The sequence below is a fragment of the Taeniopygia guttata genome, chromosome 3 (genome assembly GCF_048771995.1).
Source record: "Taeniopygia guttata chromosome 3, bTaeGut7.mat, whole genome shotgun sequence".
NCBI lineage: Eukaryota > Metazoa > Chordata > Aves > Passeriformes > Estrildidae > Taeniopygia > Taeniopygia guttata.
Window position 1 is genome coordinate 101,422,701 of NC_133027.1, and position 19,074 is coordinate 101,441,774.

The following is a 19,074-nucleotide window of genomic DNA, read 5'->3' on the forward strand; positions in this document are numbered from 1 at the left end:
ATCCTCCCAACCCCCTTCTGATGACTAATAACATGGTCCTAGAACTGCTGGGAGCCAGCTAGAGATCTTAACTGGCAAAACTGAAAAAATGTTACCCAAAAATGATACTACAGTTTTAAAAGGTAACTATGAAGAGAAAGAAAAGAGACTTCTATTGAGGCACGGTACTGGGCTTCTAAATAGCGTGAGATGAAAACCCCTCCCAACCTCTATTATAAACCTCTAGTATTTGAAATTTTATGTGTGTACACACAGCACTGCATGCACAAGAAAAAGGCTCTTGTAACACCCAAATACCTACAGCACAGTCCCTTATGTCAGATACTAATTCAAATTAAATACTTTTGCACCAGCACCTGTGCAGAAAAGCATGGCAGCAGAAACAGCAGTATGTGCCAGCCACTGTCACTGCCTGCCAGCGAGGCAGGTGGCAAAGCCACTGCCAGTCAAGGTGCCCTCCACAGCACAGTGACAACCCCTTGCCAGAGGCACCAAGCCCAAGGCAGACTCAGTGTCACCCCCAGAGAAACCTGCAGAGACACTGACAGAACCCCACCATTGCCATCAATGTCTCCAGAAACTGGCCAAAGCCCACTATGAAAAAACCCTAAGCAAACTCTCTACAAGTCTTAACACTAAAGACAAATGCATACAGATCAACAGTCTGAAAGCAATCAAGCTTAAAAATACTAGGATGTTGGAGTTTGGTGGGGGTTTTTTTGTCCATTTAAAAATACCAATTTCAATGGCAAATGTCACTGGAGGTGAATATTTAATCTAGAACCATGCCAACTGAAGATTTGTAGGCAGGTAAATATTTTCCTTGGACAAACTGAAAATTTCTATCCTGATCTGTATTGTCTGAGATAAATTCCAGCTGATATCCACTATGATAGCTTTGCTCTTCCAAGGGACATGTCTTTGCCTTAGCTTTAATTATAAAAGGCTAATTAGAAAAAGGAAAAAAACAGTCTTTCCTACTGACACCAGACAAGCTTTTGAAAAAATTTGATTAAGCTGCCTGCCTGCTGCCCATCAGCACTTGTACCCCATATGTTAAAAGGAAATGCTAGTTGTTTAATGCTGAATTAGGAATTAAGTTTTAGTTTTGGCAAGAAATGGGCAATTGGAGGTGTGTACAATGACACTTGTGCACAAAACAAGTCATAATTAAAGGTAGAAAAGTTCCTATGGAAAAGCATATCACTATAGGATGCTTATTAAAAAAAAAAAAAAAAGCTATACCCAAAACCCTCACCTGAAAAACCCCACTGTTAGTATAAAGCCTAAAACTCCATTAAATAAAGCAAGAATGAGCATGTATAGCCCAACAAAAAGAAGAAAAAAAGATACTTTCTATAACTTAATCTCAGGCATTTCCATACTTGTTACTAGTGCAAAGTTGCTAAAAGCCCTCAAGGCTGAAGTTAGAAATTTCACAGGAACAAAGCACTTGTTGATTCTCCATCATACCAGTTTCTTATCACTCTTAACTGTACACGAAAGCCAACACACCATCATTGGAAAACCTGATATAAAGGTTTATTAGTTTTAAACGTACAAGTAGGAATCAAATTTTAAATCAACAAAACACACTACCCTGCTAAGACTATCCAAAGCCACGTTTTCTTTTAATTAAAAATGCTGACTGTTATATAGCAAAATGCTCAGTCTTTTATGAAGATTTTAAAAAAATAATTTCCTAAGACACAGAAAAAAAGTTAAAATAGAACATACTCATTCAGAAAAGAATGCATTTCTTGCATCTTATTTTGTTGGATTTCAATACAAATCTCAAAGGTAAGTCCATTATGTCCCACTCCCTTTGGAACATCAAGATATGCCTCAAGCCAAAGTTTGAGACACATTTTGTACAGACAATCATAGAAACTCCTGTTAAAAGCCATTAAAGTCAGTGGAAATGTTGGTCACGTAAACCTCTACATATTGGTAACAAAGCTCCAAGCGATAGCCATAAAAAATGCTGTTCTTTTGAATTTTGTTCTGAAGACAAACAGCTAAACATTAGCTATTCGTCTCTACAGTAAAAATCCTTGCAAGCCTGAAAAAAAAAAAAATCACATCAAGCACTTAAGATGCCAACATTTCCAATTTACCCTCCCCTCTTTCTTGAGGGTTGCAACATCGTGAATTCTAAACCGAATGCTTTGAATTCTAAAGCAGATGAAGTACAGTGCACATTGCTCACTTTAACGAAGTACGCTATAGCAAGGCCATTCCTTTCTTCCACTAAATGCCCATAGAAATCTATGCATTAGATCTTGCTTCTTTTTTTTTTAAAGAAAACTTTTCTGTAGACCATCGTATTTTCGGCCGTACGTTTCACGTGCAAGATGTTGCGTTCGTATCCAAATTGCACAGCATGAATCAACAAACAAAGAACGGGCACTCGCTGATGTCTGCTTCATTCGCAGTAAAACACTTCCACTCGGTGTACAAGAGAAACATGCTTTATCTCTGATAGGATTTCTTGGTTTGGGTTATTTGGTTGGTTGGTCTATTTAAGACCATATAGTTTTGGTAGCTACAGTCAGAACGCTACAAGAAGTTACATAATTCGCACTCAAGACAGGCTGTTCTGAGAGTAGCTGTTTAAAGAAAGGAAATACGCACTGAAATATTTCATTTTTACTATGACACTGGTTAAAATAAAGGGAGAATGGGAAAAAGCCCTTAGTTCTGAAGGGCAAAGACAGGTTCCCCAGGCAGAGAAAGCTGCAGCAGGCGCAGTTCTGCTCTCCCCACGCTGAACGAGCCTTTACTGCCGCCTGCCTGAGCGGGTTTCCTCCGGCTCTTCCCTCGGAGGGCGTCAAACCGAGAGGTCCCAAGGAAAGGCTGGACACGCCAGAGCCGCCCTTCCACGGGGGCTGCGAAAGGTCCCTCGCACCAAACTCTGCCCTGTCCCAGCCTCAGCCCTACGCTGCTCCGCGCCTCCTGTCCAGCCGGCATCAGCCTCATCGTTATCGCCCTGTCGCCCGCTCTGCTATGCACACGTTTCCCGATTTTATTTACTCGTCGTTCTTTTGTCAATGCCCCGCGGCGCGGCCGCCGCACGGCAGCGAGCCCCTCAGGCCCTGGGCAGGCACACCTTGCGGGCTGTGAGGGGGCGCGGAGCCGCTCCCACACCTCGCAGGGCAGAGCCTGGCCCGGCGCTGCCAGGCTTCCCTTCCTGCCCTGCAGGGCTGGGAAATGCGGAGCGGGGAGCGCCGGGGATCGCCCCGAGCGAGCCCTCCCGGGCGGTACTTTACCCGTGCAGAAGGCGGCGAGCGCCGAGGGGTCGCAGGCGGCGGCCAGGCAGGACAAGCCTTCCTCCATCCCCGCGCCGAGCCGGCCCCGCCGCGCCTCAGCGACAGCTCCCGAGCCCCGGCCCGGCTGGCGGGCACCCAGCACACGGTCCCGGCCACCGAGCCCTGCCGGTCCCGCCGCCCGTCCCCCTGCCCCGCAGCGGCGCGGGAGGCGGGGGCGGGCCGGGCCGGGGAGGGGCCGCCCGCAGGCGGCGGCCACGCGGTGGCGGCGGCTCCGGCCGGGGGCCGCGGCCCCCCGGGCCTGCTCGGCGGGGACGAGGAGCCCGCCGAGCTGCTCCGGACCGGAGAGCGGCAGCTGCTCGCACACGGGCAGGGTCCTGCACCCTCCCCACCGGGCACCACCGCAATCGGGAACCCGCCGACCTCCCGCCCCCGGGGCACCGCGCCGCACGGACACAGCCCACGGGCATCCACCTTCCGCCCTCGGGGCATCAGGAACCACCGGCACTGACCAGCAATACCCACGGCAGATGCAGATAAACCATGTTGTCTCAAAGAGTGTCTGTCGGTCAGAAACGGCACACATCTATCGTCAGTCACAGCGCGACCTGCGCGACACGAGGAGTGACAGGAGCGGAGTTCACACCGGGGGGAAGAAGGGGGCAGCAGTTCGCTCAGTGTTATATTGGAATATTTTTCACATGACATCGTTTCGAGACGAAAAAGCAATGACATCACTGGCAATATACTCATATCCATTCTATGAAAACTAAGCAAAATATCATGGCTTAAAAGCAGCAGCTTTGCAAAGCTATCATTCTGTTCAGCAGAAGGGAACTCGTATTACAAATGCATTACAATCTATTTAATGTGATCATGATTTTGTCTGTCTTGCAAGACGAAGCACAGCCAGATGAGAACTAATGAATGCAACATGTGTTCATTCTTTTGGTAGCCGTGCCTGAAGCCAATTGGCAGGATGACTACAGCAAGATAAATGTCAAAACAAAACTATTTGTGAATATTGTACTGCGTGTATTTTGACTCTTCTATCATACTTGAAATAGTTTATTATTTTCGAGATTTGCAAGCATATTAAATAACTCTGGATTAAAGTTTAGATTTCCCAACAACAGTGGGATAGTAAAAAAAAGGGGGGAGGGGCAGTCTGTGTCCCCATTCAAAAAAAAAGGAGGGGAAGCACTTTTTTTCCACCATTAGAAACAGTTGATGATAAGGTTAATAGGTTCATAAGACCACATATAATTAGGACAGCACGCAATTGGTTTTGTGTGTTTTCCCCAGGATTAACAATCTACATAACTACAGTAGTATATTTCTTTTCCAGCAGCTCCTGATCGACTGGAGGAATCGACCTCTGCAGTGATCTAAAAAAAGAGATGGCAGTCAGCTGAACACAGCTCTGCAGCATGAAGTCAGCCAGACAACTACTGTGATTAATAAAGGGGATAGGACTAGGAAACTGCCTGGTGGAAGATGATAATGTGTAAAAGGTAAGGGCACACAACGAAGGACCCTAATGAAGCCACGGGCCTCAACACACAGCTGTGGCACTGGGGTTCATCAAGGACCCACGTTCCCAACTTGTCCCATCCCCTATGTTGCATCAAGTCATTAAACAATCTTAATTGCAAGGCGAAACACTGAGTCTTGTCTTTGGTGGGTTAGGCAGACAGATTAATTTAACACACACACTTTGGTATCCTTTTAAATTCAGCATACTTCCCAATACAATATGAAGCCTTGGAAGAAATGACAGGCAGAATGCCCCATGAGGCCAAACAGACATTGTATGTACTGGTTAGATCAGTGCCAAGAGCAGAAAGAGGCTTGATTTGCAATCTTAAGTGGCCATTAGTGCTCTGAACAATGACCCATTACATGCCACTGGCAAAAAGCATCCACTGTAGTTTACACCAATATAATTTTTTCAGAATATATAAATTTTGAAGTAAGTAAATCACATCATATTAAAAAGGTTAGGCTCTCTTACTGCAAAATGAGTATGAAACACTGCTATTTCTGGGTATCTTAAACAGAGCTTAGTGTCTGCTCCAACAAAAAAAAGCATACAGGATGAGGCAGAAGGAACCAATGCTAATGTCAGAGCACCATCAGCATGATCTGATCCTTGGAACTCTAGCTTTTGAAATAAGATTTCAGAAGGCCCAGTGTATACAGCTCACCCGGAAAAATGGCAGAAGGACTCTCAACCCACCCATCTCCTGTTCCCTGCTCAGTTGAAGACTTGATCAAAATTCCTCAAATTGCCTTTTAATCTCTCATGATAACCACCTTACCTCCTTGTTAGGATTTTTCACTCTATCTCTGGGCCTTCTATCATACCTGTCCTTCTAAGCCACCTATCTTCAACAGCTGTCTATCTCTACACTTTTCAAGCCTAAGCACCACCTCAGGTCCTTCTTCTCTGCTGTTACTTAATGTGAATGGTGGGTGATGAGGAAATACTATTTTTAAGTATTTTAGATATGCACAAATAATAGAAAAATATTTAAAATGTGACACATACACAATGTAAGTCTTTGTATAGGAAAAAATTCAGATTATTAGCAGTGAAAAGTGCATTGCTACACCATGAAAAAAAAACTAACACTCTTCAATCTAACAAAAAAAAAAAAAAAAAAAAAAAAAGCCTGTTAAAGACCAGGAATGGAGCTCTGTACACTGTACAAGTGCAGATTAGTTCATTGCTTGTTTATCCCAAACATACATATGTTTAGGAGCACCACACATCTGGTGTTGTTCAGAACCATGAGTGTCTCAAAGACTGCAGCAGCACCAGTTTATGACTGTACAAAAGGAATGACTTTAGACATACTTCAGATTTTCAGGAGTCAAAATGCACTCCAATGTGCCTTTTCTTCTCAAAAATTACCTTCCAGTCACCCAGAACTAACTGAGTAAATCAGAGGTGCCCCCACCAAAGTCACCATGTCCCCAGCTGCGGAACAGACACTTGTACTCAGGATATCTTTAGTACTGAAAGAAAGAAAAAAAAAAAAGAGAGAGAGGAAGATTATCTATTGGGCTTCCTTGGCAAGTGATATTGTTCCTAAGAAAGCACCTACCATATGAAATTTGGAAATTGGTTTTCACAGAAATAGAGGTTCTTAATTTCCTTCAGATTTAGGATATTTCAGATCCAAGAGACAGAGTTATATTCCATCCAGGAGATTACTGGAAACTCTCCCTATCTACCTTTTACTCATAAAACCTCTAATTGTACCTAAACATCACAAAGTGGTAACTGTAGTGACATTAGTTTAATGCTTGTCTTGCTGTTGAACTGCAAGAGGGCAGCACTAGTTAATTTTTGTTTCCTCATATATAGGAAATCAACCATGCTTCCACTAGGAAATGATCCTTCAATTATTTTGCTTTCTTCTTTCTGAAAAGGAACTGCAGCAATGTTTCAGTTGGCAATTAACCTCATTTCCAAACAGTATCACCCTTCAGCAGCTGCCTTCATTAGCTTTACCCCACAGAAAAAAGAGAATAAAAGTAATTTATTTAATAACCACCCAATTCCTAAAGCCTTTTATTGCTTTATCTTTCGGAGGAAAAATTTTATTTCAGTTTGTTTTTAAATTCATGTTATTCTGCTATCACCTAGAAAGCACAAGAGACCAAAACCATCTCATCAGGTGAGACAAAGTAATTAAACAGTTTTAAAAGACACACTTCCTTAAGGATGCTCATTACATCAAGTGTTTCCAGCAGTACTTGTGAGGTTTTCAGAGCCTGGCTAGTGAGCTAAAAAGGACAAGGATGATCTAGCAGGACTCAGTGCTCCCACTAACACCTGTGCGATGTGGCAGCATCTGCTCGCTCTTCTTCACTCCAGGCACTGTAATAAACCCTAATAAGGTTCCAATCTCTCAAGCATTAATTCCAAGAGTGATGAAAAGCAGGACCTTTGACTAGGATTAAGGTCACTTAGAGTTGGCATACAGCAGCATTACTGCTAAAATAAGTATCCCTGCCCTTCTCCTGCATCCTTCCCATTCTCATCCTGCTCCTGCCAACAGAGCTCGTGGGGCTGCACAAGGAAGCACACCAGGAGACTGAACAGCATGAAACTTAACTCATGAACATCAAAACAGGGAAACTCCCCAGGCCAGTCATATGGTGTATGGCACAATGAGCCATGCTGCAGCAGCAGGGAGGTGGCAGCACCCTCTGGAAAGAGTGGTGGGAATAGTGTCTGTCAACAGCAGCTCTGCCCGTGGATGACTTAAGGAGATTGTGAAACAGCTACATTTGTAAATCACACTTCATTGCCAGAAAACCGAGAAAAATAAGAGCTGATACAGAAGAGAGTGAAGTTCCCAGGCAAGCAGTGCGAGGGCAGCAGGCTGCAGAGAGCACACAGCAGTGCCTGAGGCCCTTCCCTGATCATCCCTTCCTAGATTAAACTGGGCTCCTTCATCCTATGGCATTTTTCTCAAATGAGCACGCAGAAAACACAAGGAACAAGAGGCGTACGCTGGATCTTAAATTTTGTCCTAAGGCTGTCCTCCACAACTAAACCATACCCAGCTTGAAACTAAACCATACTGAACCTAGATCAACTAGCCCAGGAAAGTGATCTGAATGGGAAAATTTATTTTATATTTGTTGTCCTGTTTCAAAACACATTGCCTGTTTTGAAAAAGAAAACCTGCAAACAACACAGAGCCCTCCAAATGCAAATGACTATTTTAAGAATAACCACAGGAATGCCTATTTTTGTCAGGGGGGTTTGCTGCTGCAGCAGCTGTACACCGAGGTGGCAGCAGGCTGATGTGGAGTGTAGGAAGGGTGGCAATGTGTAAGGCTGGTATTTCCCTGAGCATAACACCAAACCACAGCTGCCTTCCGCTGCCTGCCTGGAGCACTTGCACAGCAGACTGCTTGCAGCTGCCTGCCTATCCAGCAGACAAGATGAAAAAGTGTTAAATCTAAAACACAGGCACAAAAAGGTTTTTCTCCTGAAAATTCGTGTTGGCCATAAGTTCTAGACCACAGTACAGACCACACAACCTAGGTAGTGGCCCATGAAAATGTACAACCCTGTCCATGAGGAAACAGAGTCTGAGGAGTAGCATCCTTGTTAGATACAGTCTGTATCTTTGTGGAGGTAATCACAGTTTTATCTCTGATCAAGAACTGAGCTTCAAACACACAAGATTTGCATAAGTGGTATTTTTTAAAGTACACGTAAATTGTACAAGGTTCTTTTATAAGACTCATTTCCATTCTCTGAAAGTGATCAGCAAAAGTTTTATTAATAATAACAATTAACTGGTGGTCTTAGTTACATCAAAGCTATGGTTATGGACAAGCTATGGTGAAATGACTGCTATCTAATTATTTAGCTTATGCCAACAGAAAGATAAATATTGCTTTTGCAGAACTGGGGAAACAGCAGTGCAGAGACCATCTATAAACTGTTTTCCAATAACGTACTTACAAAATAAAATATCTAATTCTAGAAATACAACACTGCTTAAGAGTTCCATATCCTTTCAGAAAATGGTTAAATGTCATTCTTGCAAGTGAAAACATCTCCAGATGCTGGCTGTTTCCATTAACATGTTGCTGCAATTGTGACTATTTTTACTTCTTTTAAAAGTAGTAAAAAATAAACAAGGAGTTAAAAAGCCAAGAGAATTTGAAAGAGCACACTCTATTTATGACAGAGATCTACAAGTTTCTCATTTACTATCCACTCTGAAGTGTTGAGGAGGTAGAAAAGCCTTTATGAAAAAGCCCCGACCAAAAAGCACAATCCTTCCCGCGACACTAGTTCTGATTAAGGATGTCCAGAACAGGACCTGTGGATGCACAGGAGCTTGCACTGTGGGTGACCAGCTCAGCTGTGCACTGGGGTGAGACGTGACTGCACTGCCATCACCCCACCCCATCCCAAAGGGTGGCTCTGACATATGGCAAGCCATGCAGATGAGGGACAAACCTCACAGGTGCCAGTCTGGCTTCATCTACACCAATCGGAACAGCTTGTGGCTTCCAGATTTCTGCATAGCCAGCATAACCCAAATTTTCCATCCGAGGAGTGGGGTGATGATCACCATTTGTGATCTCACAGCAGAAACACAGCATCTCTTATTTAAATGTTACCTAGTACATTCAAATGGGATGTAGGTGTCAGACCTTAAGCTATTGCTCCACTTCAGAGTCTGACCTTATCAAAAGATCATTTACAGCCACACAGTTTTGACATATATATAGCAGCTGTACAGCCCATAAATTAATTACTCTTCTGATGACACAGACTACCAAACAAAGTGATTTAAAGGGAATCTGTAGGAACAGCTTTATATCCATGTCATTCCTTTAAATTTAGTTGACAACAAGATTTTTGTACTCTTAAGGAAAATGGGTCACACTAATACACATCATGTTTTATTTACCAATGTAGGATTGAACTATTATGAAATCCCCAGGCAGGGTTTACGACCTATGCTGCTGGAAAAACACACAAGATACACATTTGTGTTTTTTTCAAAAAGGCAAGTGTGAAAGTTCCTGTTTACTTCTCTTGCTTTTCAGTAGCATTCTCAGTATCCTAAAACTTGGTGAATATAAAATGCGAAGAACAAGCCATGCTACTTCCACAAACTGCTTGATAAAAAGTTGTCTTTAGAAGGAATCACATTGATCCACACACAGAAGTCAAAAGAGACCTTTCAACCAAGTTAAAAATAAAATTTGCCAGACTAGAAGTCATGCTTACTTGAAAGTCTGATAACTCTATGGACATTAACATATGGGCACTCTTCCTTCCTGTAGGAATAGTAGTATTAAAAAAAAAAACCGGGCACAACTGACACCTTTGCCTCTCTCTCTTAAGAGACAAGAGTAATGGCACCCCACCATTTTAACTGGTAGCTCTTTCACATGAGTTGAGACCAAGGTCAACTCTTGACTACAGAAGTGTGTTGGTATTGCCAGAAAATAAACATTCAATATGTCAGAAAAAAGAATTTCTTCCTCTGGATCACCAATCTTGTTATGACAGCTAAAGGTCGAAGCAAGGAGCAAACAGGCTAATTTCAAGGAGGGAGAAAGAGAGAAGGAACTGTGATGTGCAGTAGAGGTCTAAGGGATCTGACAGACTAAACAGCTGTGTCAAGATAAGGACACACCATTCTACAGGGGGAAAACATCACACAACAAAAAATGGAGAAGGTCCTCGATGGTTTTAAGAAAAGCAGTTGTATTTTTCAAGAATCCAGCTTACCAAAGATTCAGAGACTGACTAAAGGTCAGAAGCAGCAGGAGTTTGATGATATCATATTACCTAAGAGGCATTTCCACACACTGTGGAACCACCAGCCCCTACAAATTATCAAGCTCACTATGTCCTTACTTCACCACAGGAAACTCCTGTTCTCCAGATCTGCCTAGTTACTGTCATGTAATAAGAGCTGAAAACCAAGAGAACAATCTAGAACACAATGAAATCACAAGTTTTAAAGCCTCAAAGGAAGAGTTTACTCATCTATTCCTTGAGAAGGATAAAGTTCATGAGCTAAGTGAATAGAATACTAGGGGTCATAGGGCTACAACTAAAAGCAACTTTGCTAGCAAAAGACAACACTACTGAATGCATCTTAGGATAAGGAATACACTATATATTTGCCTACAAAGTAAACTAAAATAATAAAAAAATATTTTGTGCCCTTTTTTAAAATACAAATCACAGAAGCATTTCCTTTTAATATTCAAGAGTTTGAAGTTCACAGTATTCATCTAACTAGCTGCTAACATGCAGGTTCACACAATGAACCACAGAATGGTCTGGGTTCAAAGGGACTTTAAAGTTCATTTAGTTCCACCCCCTGCCATGGGCAGGGACACCTTTCACTAGACCAGGTTCCTCAGAGCTCCATCCAACCTGGCCTTGGACACTTCTAGGGATGGGACATCCACAGCTTCTCTGGGCAAAGTGTGCAAGTGCCTCACAGCAAAATATTTCTTCCTAATACTGAATCTATACCTACTCTCAATTTTAATCCATTCCCCCTTGTCCTGTCACTACTAGCTCTTGTAAAAAGTCCCTCTCCATTGCTCCTGTAGGCTCCCTTCAGTTACTGGAAGATTACAATTTTGTCACCCCAAAAATTTCTCATTTCCACACTGAACAACCCCAAATTACCTAGCCTTTCCTTACAGGGAATCAACAAGCACAAGATTTTTAGGCAGAAACCTGACAAACACCTTTACACATAGCTTCTTTTAATCCAACTTTCGGGGATTGTGTGTGTTTCTTTTTTAACACTAACTCTGAACATACAATCTCCATTTGAAATATAAGCTACAAAATGGACTACAAATACTTTCTCTCATATCAGCTTGCACCATGTTTAAAGCACTCCACAAAATCAAATGGAGATTTACTGAACTCTTAAATGCACACAGTTATACCAATTTAAATTATGGACATAATAAAGCATCATTACATTTACAGTCTATGATGCTCTCTAGTATTCCAAATTTTTTTAAAGTAAGTGACACCTGACCTCAAGACACTCTTGAGATATAAATGATGTCTAAACCTTAGTAAAATAATCTAGATTAGTTAACAGAATTTTTTTTTTCAAATCATACACACCAGAGGTTACATCTGACCATTTAACTATTCAGTCCAATATACAAGTTCCCAAAAAAACCACACATTCCTCTTTTTTTTTTTTTCTGTCCACAGGCCAAAAGAATTTATAGAATGTTCAAGAAGTTTTAGTCAAAACAAGATAAGAAGATAAACAGTAAGAGTGACTTATTTATCAGCAGGTCTGTAATTACCACAGAAGCTTATAGGACACTGAGCACCAGACACTGTTACAATTTCTGTGTAAGTTTTATTTAGTAGCAATGTTTTTGCCTGATACCTCTATAAACAGGAAGACTCAGCTATTTCCTTCAACTAACTGCTAGTGACTTAGTATCATAACACAGCCCACAGGAAAATCTGCTTGAAAGTAACAAACCTGCAATGCTGGACATTTTATTCTATTTCTCCATGGCCTGTACCTACAGCATGAATATGTGCTGGTTTATTGGGTTGTTTGTTTCTGAGGGTTTTTCCAACACAAATGAAGGCTTCTACAGGAAAGCATGCACTACCAAGTTATACTGAAGGACTTAAGAACAAAAGGAATGGTATTAGACAGCGATGATAAGATGGGCTTAAATACTAAGAAAACTCCAGTCCTCGTTCCTGAAGTTTTCACTAAATGTTGCATGTTTCTTTAGCCATCTTTTGAGGATGCATCCCACTGGCAATGTAACAGATTTGAAGCATGCTCTCCCCCATCACAGCTTTTCACTATTCTGTCAAATTGCTCAATATTCTGTCACACCCTATGCAAAAAAAGTGTAAAATTTTACTAAAGCAACTACGGGAATTAATGAATTGTTGCAAGTCACTTTTGCAGCTTTCCTACACTTACATAGCTCACACATATAACAAACTTGCAAAGACACATCTGAATTACAGAACTAACCCTCAAAACCACCTTGTTGAAGGTCTGTCACCCTGCAAGGTGGCTCACAAGGAGGAAGCTCCTCCCAGCTTCTTTAAAACAAAGTTAAAAGAGAGCAGTTGAGGACTGCAAATGACTATACTTCATATCTTTCAAGATTTTTCTTAACAGAAGATTTATACCTCAGTGGTTTTCTTTGCTAAGCTCTTGACAGAACTCAAATCACTCATTTTGTCTCACCAGAGGAGAATTTCTTGACTTAATGAGTAACTCATTTGATGGGTAATCAGGCAAATGATTTTATCTGCTTCATTGCTATCAAGAGGTCAGTACTACCATCCATTAAGGCAAATTACAGGTTTTCAAGCATACCTGCAATCAGATGAAATCAAGTTTGTTCTTGCAGCATCCTCAAAGCCCATAGAGGATATGTGCATTGGAGGGACATGGAGAGAAGTGGAAAGAGGAGAATTAAATTAACCAATAATTTGGAGGAAGCATCTTACTGCTTTCACTGATGAAATCAGATCAGTGGCATTAAAAAGGACTGGAGAGAGCATGGCTTATTTGCATTGTCTCCTTCCTTTTCTCATTTATAAACCATTTGTTATTCTTAGGCAAGATAGGAAGGAACATTGGATGGAATGTACCAGCAAACAGTAAGCTGAGGCTGTAATCCAACCTTAATCACCCACCTGAAGAGCCACACAAAGTGGTCTGCAGTTATGCTACATCTGAGACCGCTGAGCAAGGACATCACATGCAAACATCAATGTACCACGGGCACTTACTCTGCTTAAAGAAATTACTCATTTAAAAATAAAAATAGCATTAATCTACAGTCACCATAAGGTTTAAGTGTTAAAGAGCTGTTTATTTCCAGGAAGCCCTCCAGCCCACAAGAACACAACTCAAAGCAATACCTTGGGCTGCCTACACCCCATGCACACGTATGTGGTACAGAGCACCCTGATGAATGTGGGGACAGCAGAGTGGCTTTCCAGCACAGGTCCACTCTCCTGCAAAGATGGAATCAGGCAGTGGCTGTGGGAATGGAGCCGACCATTCCTGAAAACAGGCCAGAAAACACTTGCAGATAACTGCTTGCAAGGTACCACTCTCCACTAAAAGGATTAAGTGTGGAAATAGCATGTACTTGGCACAAACCTTCAAGTCAGGAGTTTCATTTAGATCATTAGCAAATTAGCAGTTCAAACTGGATTCACTATTGGAAGATTTGATTTGGTAAGAAAGTTTTAGATCCCACTGCACAATTTAGCAGGGAGGAGCCTGGCTGGCAGCTGTGCACTGAGAGGAAGAGGGGCACAGCTCTGAACACAGATCACCTTTTAAGTGAGGTGAGGGACAGAAGCTGACTGAAAAGGGAACCAGGACTCACCTCCAGACTATTATACTTTAAGCTCTGATACAATTTAACATAACATGGCAAATTTCAACAAGTGATTACAGTAGGTATCCTGGTAGCTACAAAAGTATTTAGAAAAACAACGTTTTATCAAAAACACACCCTAACAGCATTTCACAGAATCACAGAATAATGAGGTTGGAAGAGACCTCTAAGATCAAGTCCAACCTATGCCCTAACACCTCAGCTAGACTATAGCAACAAGTACCACGTCCAGTCTTTTCTTAAACACATCCAGAGATGGTGATTCTACCACCTCCCTGGGAAGGCAATTCCAGTATTTTATTATTCTTTTGGTGAAAATTTTTTTCCTAATATCCAACCTATACCTGTATTTGGACAACCTGGGCTATATTAAATATTAAATTATGCTTTCACTGTTTCATATAAGGCATCATGTTCCCAGTGACTGAGTATCAGAGCTACTTTTGTAAAAAGAATAGCTATTAATATTGTTTTTCCATCAGTTTAAAAAAACTGCTTTTGCAAATTATTCAAGTACTTTGATTTCCCATACTGTTTTTCTAGAAGAAAAAGAAAAGTTTAATAAATTCATAAAGATGACAAATCCAGGGAATATGCTGACTTAATTGAATTACAGGAAAAAAACCTGCTTTAGAGTACAGTACTAGGTTTGCTTTTTAAATGCTCTGTTGTTAAAAGAGAGAAGGAGTAGGGGAAGAATCTCAGCCTCCTATTGAGAGGCGGTGGTGCGAGTTTATTCTACAACTGCAAAAGTATATTTCAATATTTGGTGTAGCTGAAACGGAGCAAAGCTCACTCCCCTAGGTGAGTGAGGCTGTCTGCTGTGCAGAGCCACCAGGTAGCAGGATCTGTTCACAGAGATGCAGTTTGAACAGTGCCAGGTTAAATTAACTATCTTTGTTTAAACTGTGTTCTGAAGACAACATCAGAACCCAACTTACTGGGAAAAGGACAGTTTTTTTGACCTTGTGTGAGTTAATTTAGGATACTTCCCCTAAACATATGCCTGATCTCCATGCTTTTTCCTTTTGCAACTTTGAGGGCTACAAAATTTCCAGTTTTGCTAAACAAACATACAAATTCTCTTCCTTATACTTCACAGCTTCATCAAGCATGGCCTCAAAGAATACCAAACTGTTAAAACATCCCTGATGAAATCATACCCATTAGCAGTAGAGCTGATGATGTTAAAAAAAATAGACAAAAACCAAAAGACCCCAAACCAAAACAACCCACCAACACATCTGGAGCTGTACAAAGACTCCTCTACCAGGAGATTCAATTCCTGGATATGCATCTCTTGGTAATGTTCACTTCACTTTGGCTTACTTGAGAATTCATGACAAAAATGAACAAAAGCCTCTTATTTTTATGGGCCATATCAATTGTTCCAATGCATGCTGATCCTATCTTCTACAAACAAAGCCAGGATTTAATTGCATTGGAGCATTAAGCAGAAAGCCTTTAAAACTCTTTTCTGTTTAACCTGTCTGAATTGCAAGTGGCTGTATCAGAAAGGACTGAAGCATGTGCCCTTCTGAAAAATAACCTGCAGTGATATACATGGGCATGTGTGGTACCAAAGGCACTTCAAAACACACAAGTGATAAAAAAGAATTATGAGTTTGCCTTTCCAACCTTCACAAAGATTAGCCCAATTTTAGGTTCATAAAAAATAACCACATACCTTGCTCTAGGCATTGCTGACATTGCTGGATTATTCCCAGCACATTTAGGAGGGGCTGCACAATGACAGCAAATCCACATGTCTGAATTACCAATGCAAAATTCCTAAGGTTCCAGTTTAAGCCAGTCAGGACAGCGTATTTTTTGCTTCTATTCATTCTTCTAGAGGTAAGCTGAAGTTTTGTGCTCATTACATTTTTGTAACTCCTTTGTAGATATTGAAAACAAAGAAGTAAAGCATATCAAAGAAAATAAACTCATGGGGTTTTTTTTTTCCAAAATAAGAGTCCATTTTCAATCCACTGGAAAATCCAGCAAGGTAGCAATCTATTAGCCATGCTGAACAAATCAGAGGTCCACAATAGGATTCCAGACACACAAAGTGAAAGCCAACACACAAACCACATGAACATAGACCACCCTGCAAACCCTCCTAGTGATGGGATGGATTTCCTTCCTTCAGCCAGTGTTTCATTTCCCAAAGCTCACACTGACCCCAAGGCACCCTTGGCTGTACTGATTCTCCTGCCAAAACAAGACAAGAGCTGCTTCCAGCCCTGTACCAGACATGAGAGACACACCAGCCCCATGGTGTCTCCAAGGCAAGGACAACCTCCCAGGGGAACCACGGAAGGAAAAGCCACAAATTCCTTGCACAAAGGGTCTCTTTCCAAATTCCTCCAGGAATTTAAAAAATGACATTAAAACTGTTTACTCCTCTTTGACAATATGCACAAAGATGCTCATTCCACAGGTCTGGGAATAGAGAAGGTGCCATATTGGCATGTTTGACACTAAGGACCAGGCAGGAAATAAAATTTAGGGGATGTTAGCAAAGAGGGGAGAACAGATGGCCAACAAAATACCTTTATTTCCTTTCATCCTGTTTTTGCTTTACTTGTCTATTTAAACCATGAATTGTTGATGACAGGAACTGTTTTCACGCTCTTACTACGCTAAAACAGGCAATTACATAAAAAACCTTTTTTTTTTACTTTTTAATCCAGTAAATTTCTCCTAGTATTTCCTTCTAGAAACAAATAATCTTAGTCCAGGATTTTTCACAACAAAGATTTTTCTAGTCCCACCTGCACATCAAAAAGACTGAAAAAACCAGATTTAAAATTTACACTTCATTTCACTCTCCCAAAGGACCTTGACAAAAAGTGAAACCTACCCCTGGAACAGCAAAGATTAAAAATATTTATTTCAAATCCTTATTTCTTGTTTTTCTCTCTTCCTTAGTCTAAAAACAGAGTTGAAAGATGAGGCAAGTAATCCTTATTTTGTCAAGTGGCAAATAATAGAACTCAACAAGATTTGCACTTCTCCAAATAAAGGCTAAAAGCTCCCTTTCTTGACAAAACAGGACCTGATTACAAAACTCCCTAGATCTCAACATGAATTCACCTTAAAAATAACCTGCTTGTGGGGTTGAGCAGGCTCCTTAGTGATATGAGAAAAAAAAAAAAAATCTCACCTGCACAGAGGACCAAAAAGTGGCCTTGAAGGTTGATTTATCTGTATGCAAACAGAGCCAGGCACTGACCTGGCCCTCAGAGCAGCTGAGGGTCACAAAGGACAAAGCAGCACCAAGACAGGAGGTGATCACTGCAAAATTCAACTCAGATACAACATGGGCCACACCTGTTCAGTGACCATAAAGGAAAGGAATTGCTGTGTCAAGTGAGATGACAAAATTATATTTATTAATGAGTCGCTTTGGGGTTCAAAACTTTCAAGAGTCTTTCTCTAACATGGGGAGATTACATTAACATTGAAAACATGCTCACCTGTTAAGGAAGCAGCAGCAACAATATACCTGGGGCTACTTGAATACTAAAGTCTACAGACAACATTAGGCAGAAGTCTGAACAGCTGGACATTTTTCACATAGAAAATAATCTGAACAGTCTTACTGCACATGCTGCAAAGATAAATTGTGGAGCATTAAAAGAAGTTGTTAGACAGGATGTGTCCCACTTCCTCTTCCTTCTCATTGAAAACTAAACAACATAAATCACAACCAGTTATTTCAAATATATTCCACCCCTGCCAGGCATCACTACTTGCTAATGCTTTCCCTCTGCCCATTTCTCCTCACCATTAACTCACCAGAATAAAATCAAGCAAACAAACAAACCAAAAAACCAACCAAACAAACAAAACCAAAAATCCTCCACCCTCTGCACAACCTCATCTACACACCCATAACCAGCAGACCTGATAACTTCAAGTAAAGCCAAAAAAACCCCAAATAAACAGAACCCAATCAAACAAACAGAAATTAGAGGTGGAAGAAAAAGGGGGAAAAGTAGGGGGAAAAGTAGGGAAAAAAGAAAAAGAGGAAAGGGGAAAAAGAAAGTAAACACACAGAACAAAGCCAAAAAACCCCAGCAAGCACAGAAGAGGGTCTGGGCAATTAAAAAAAAAGGAGCAATCTCAACAGTACAACAATATATGCAGCAGATCCAGAGATACAATTAAAATTTAACCATTCAAAGGTTTCACATCACCATCAACATCTATCATCACTCTTTTAGAGGGAGGAACCATCCACAGCTTACACAGTTTCACATCACCATTCACATCCCACTTTCACAGGGAGGAACAAGGAACACTTGCCTATAGAGCACAAACATCTTCAAGCAGACGCATTAGTGTGTACATGGAATTAGAAAACAACCCGAGTCCATAATTGGTGTCATCAGACACTTCATATCAGTCTTTCCATTCCTAAACCTTATCATATCCTAAAATTGCAATTAAAGGTAAAGGGATCACATCTGGAAAAAGAATCATACAAATTCTTGTTTTCAGACAGCCACATTCCTCGTATGGCAGCTAAAAACCTGCCAGAATTTCCCCTATAAACATGTTTCCAGCAATTTCAGCTCTCCCACGCAGTCTTCAGCCCTGAAGTAACAGTCTCCTGCAGAAAAGGTTGTTTTTCATAAACACACACATACAAATAATTTGGCCACACATTTCTCTTGCATGATGAATTGTTTTCCACATGCTAACACCAGTGTCCTACCACAGCTGACAATTCAGAGACTCAAAAGGAAAAGAACTGGGCTCGCAAGAAAACAAATCTCTGCCACATTATGAAACACAAGAAGTAGACTAAGAGAAACATAACCTTTGAGAGGTGCTCAATACTCACACACAAAGGCCAAAA

At 41.2% G+C, this 19,074-nt stretch overlaps 1 protein-coding gene across 7 annotated transcripts in view; it reads right to left on the reverse strand.

Moving 5' to 3' along the window:
• Positions 1-19,074, reverse strand: part of EML4 (EMAP like 4) — a 145,193-nt gene that overhangs the window by 82,774 nt on the left and 43,345 nt on the right. For 2 of the 7 annotated variants that reach the window (XM_072927519.1, XM_072927518.1), the window contains exon 1: positions 3,270-3,469. The exons of 2 other annotated variants lie outside the window; for them this stretch is intronic. In XM_072927519.1, the coding sequence (XP_072783620.1) occupies positions 3,270-3,336 (67 nt within the window). In that variant the 5' untranslated portion in view covers positions 3,337-3,469. Of the gene's footprint in view, positions 1-3,269; positions 3,486-3,778; positions 3,865-19,074 lie in introns of those variants that run through there. 3 more of the 7 variants (XM_072927522.1, XM_072927521.1, XM_072927517.1) reach the window with 3 other exon arrangements.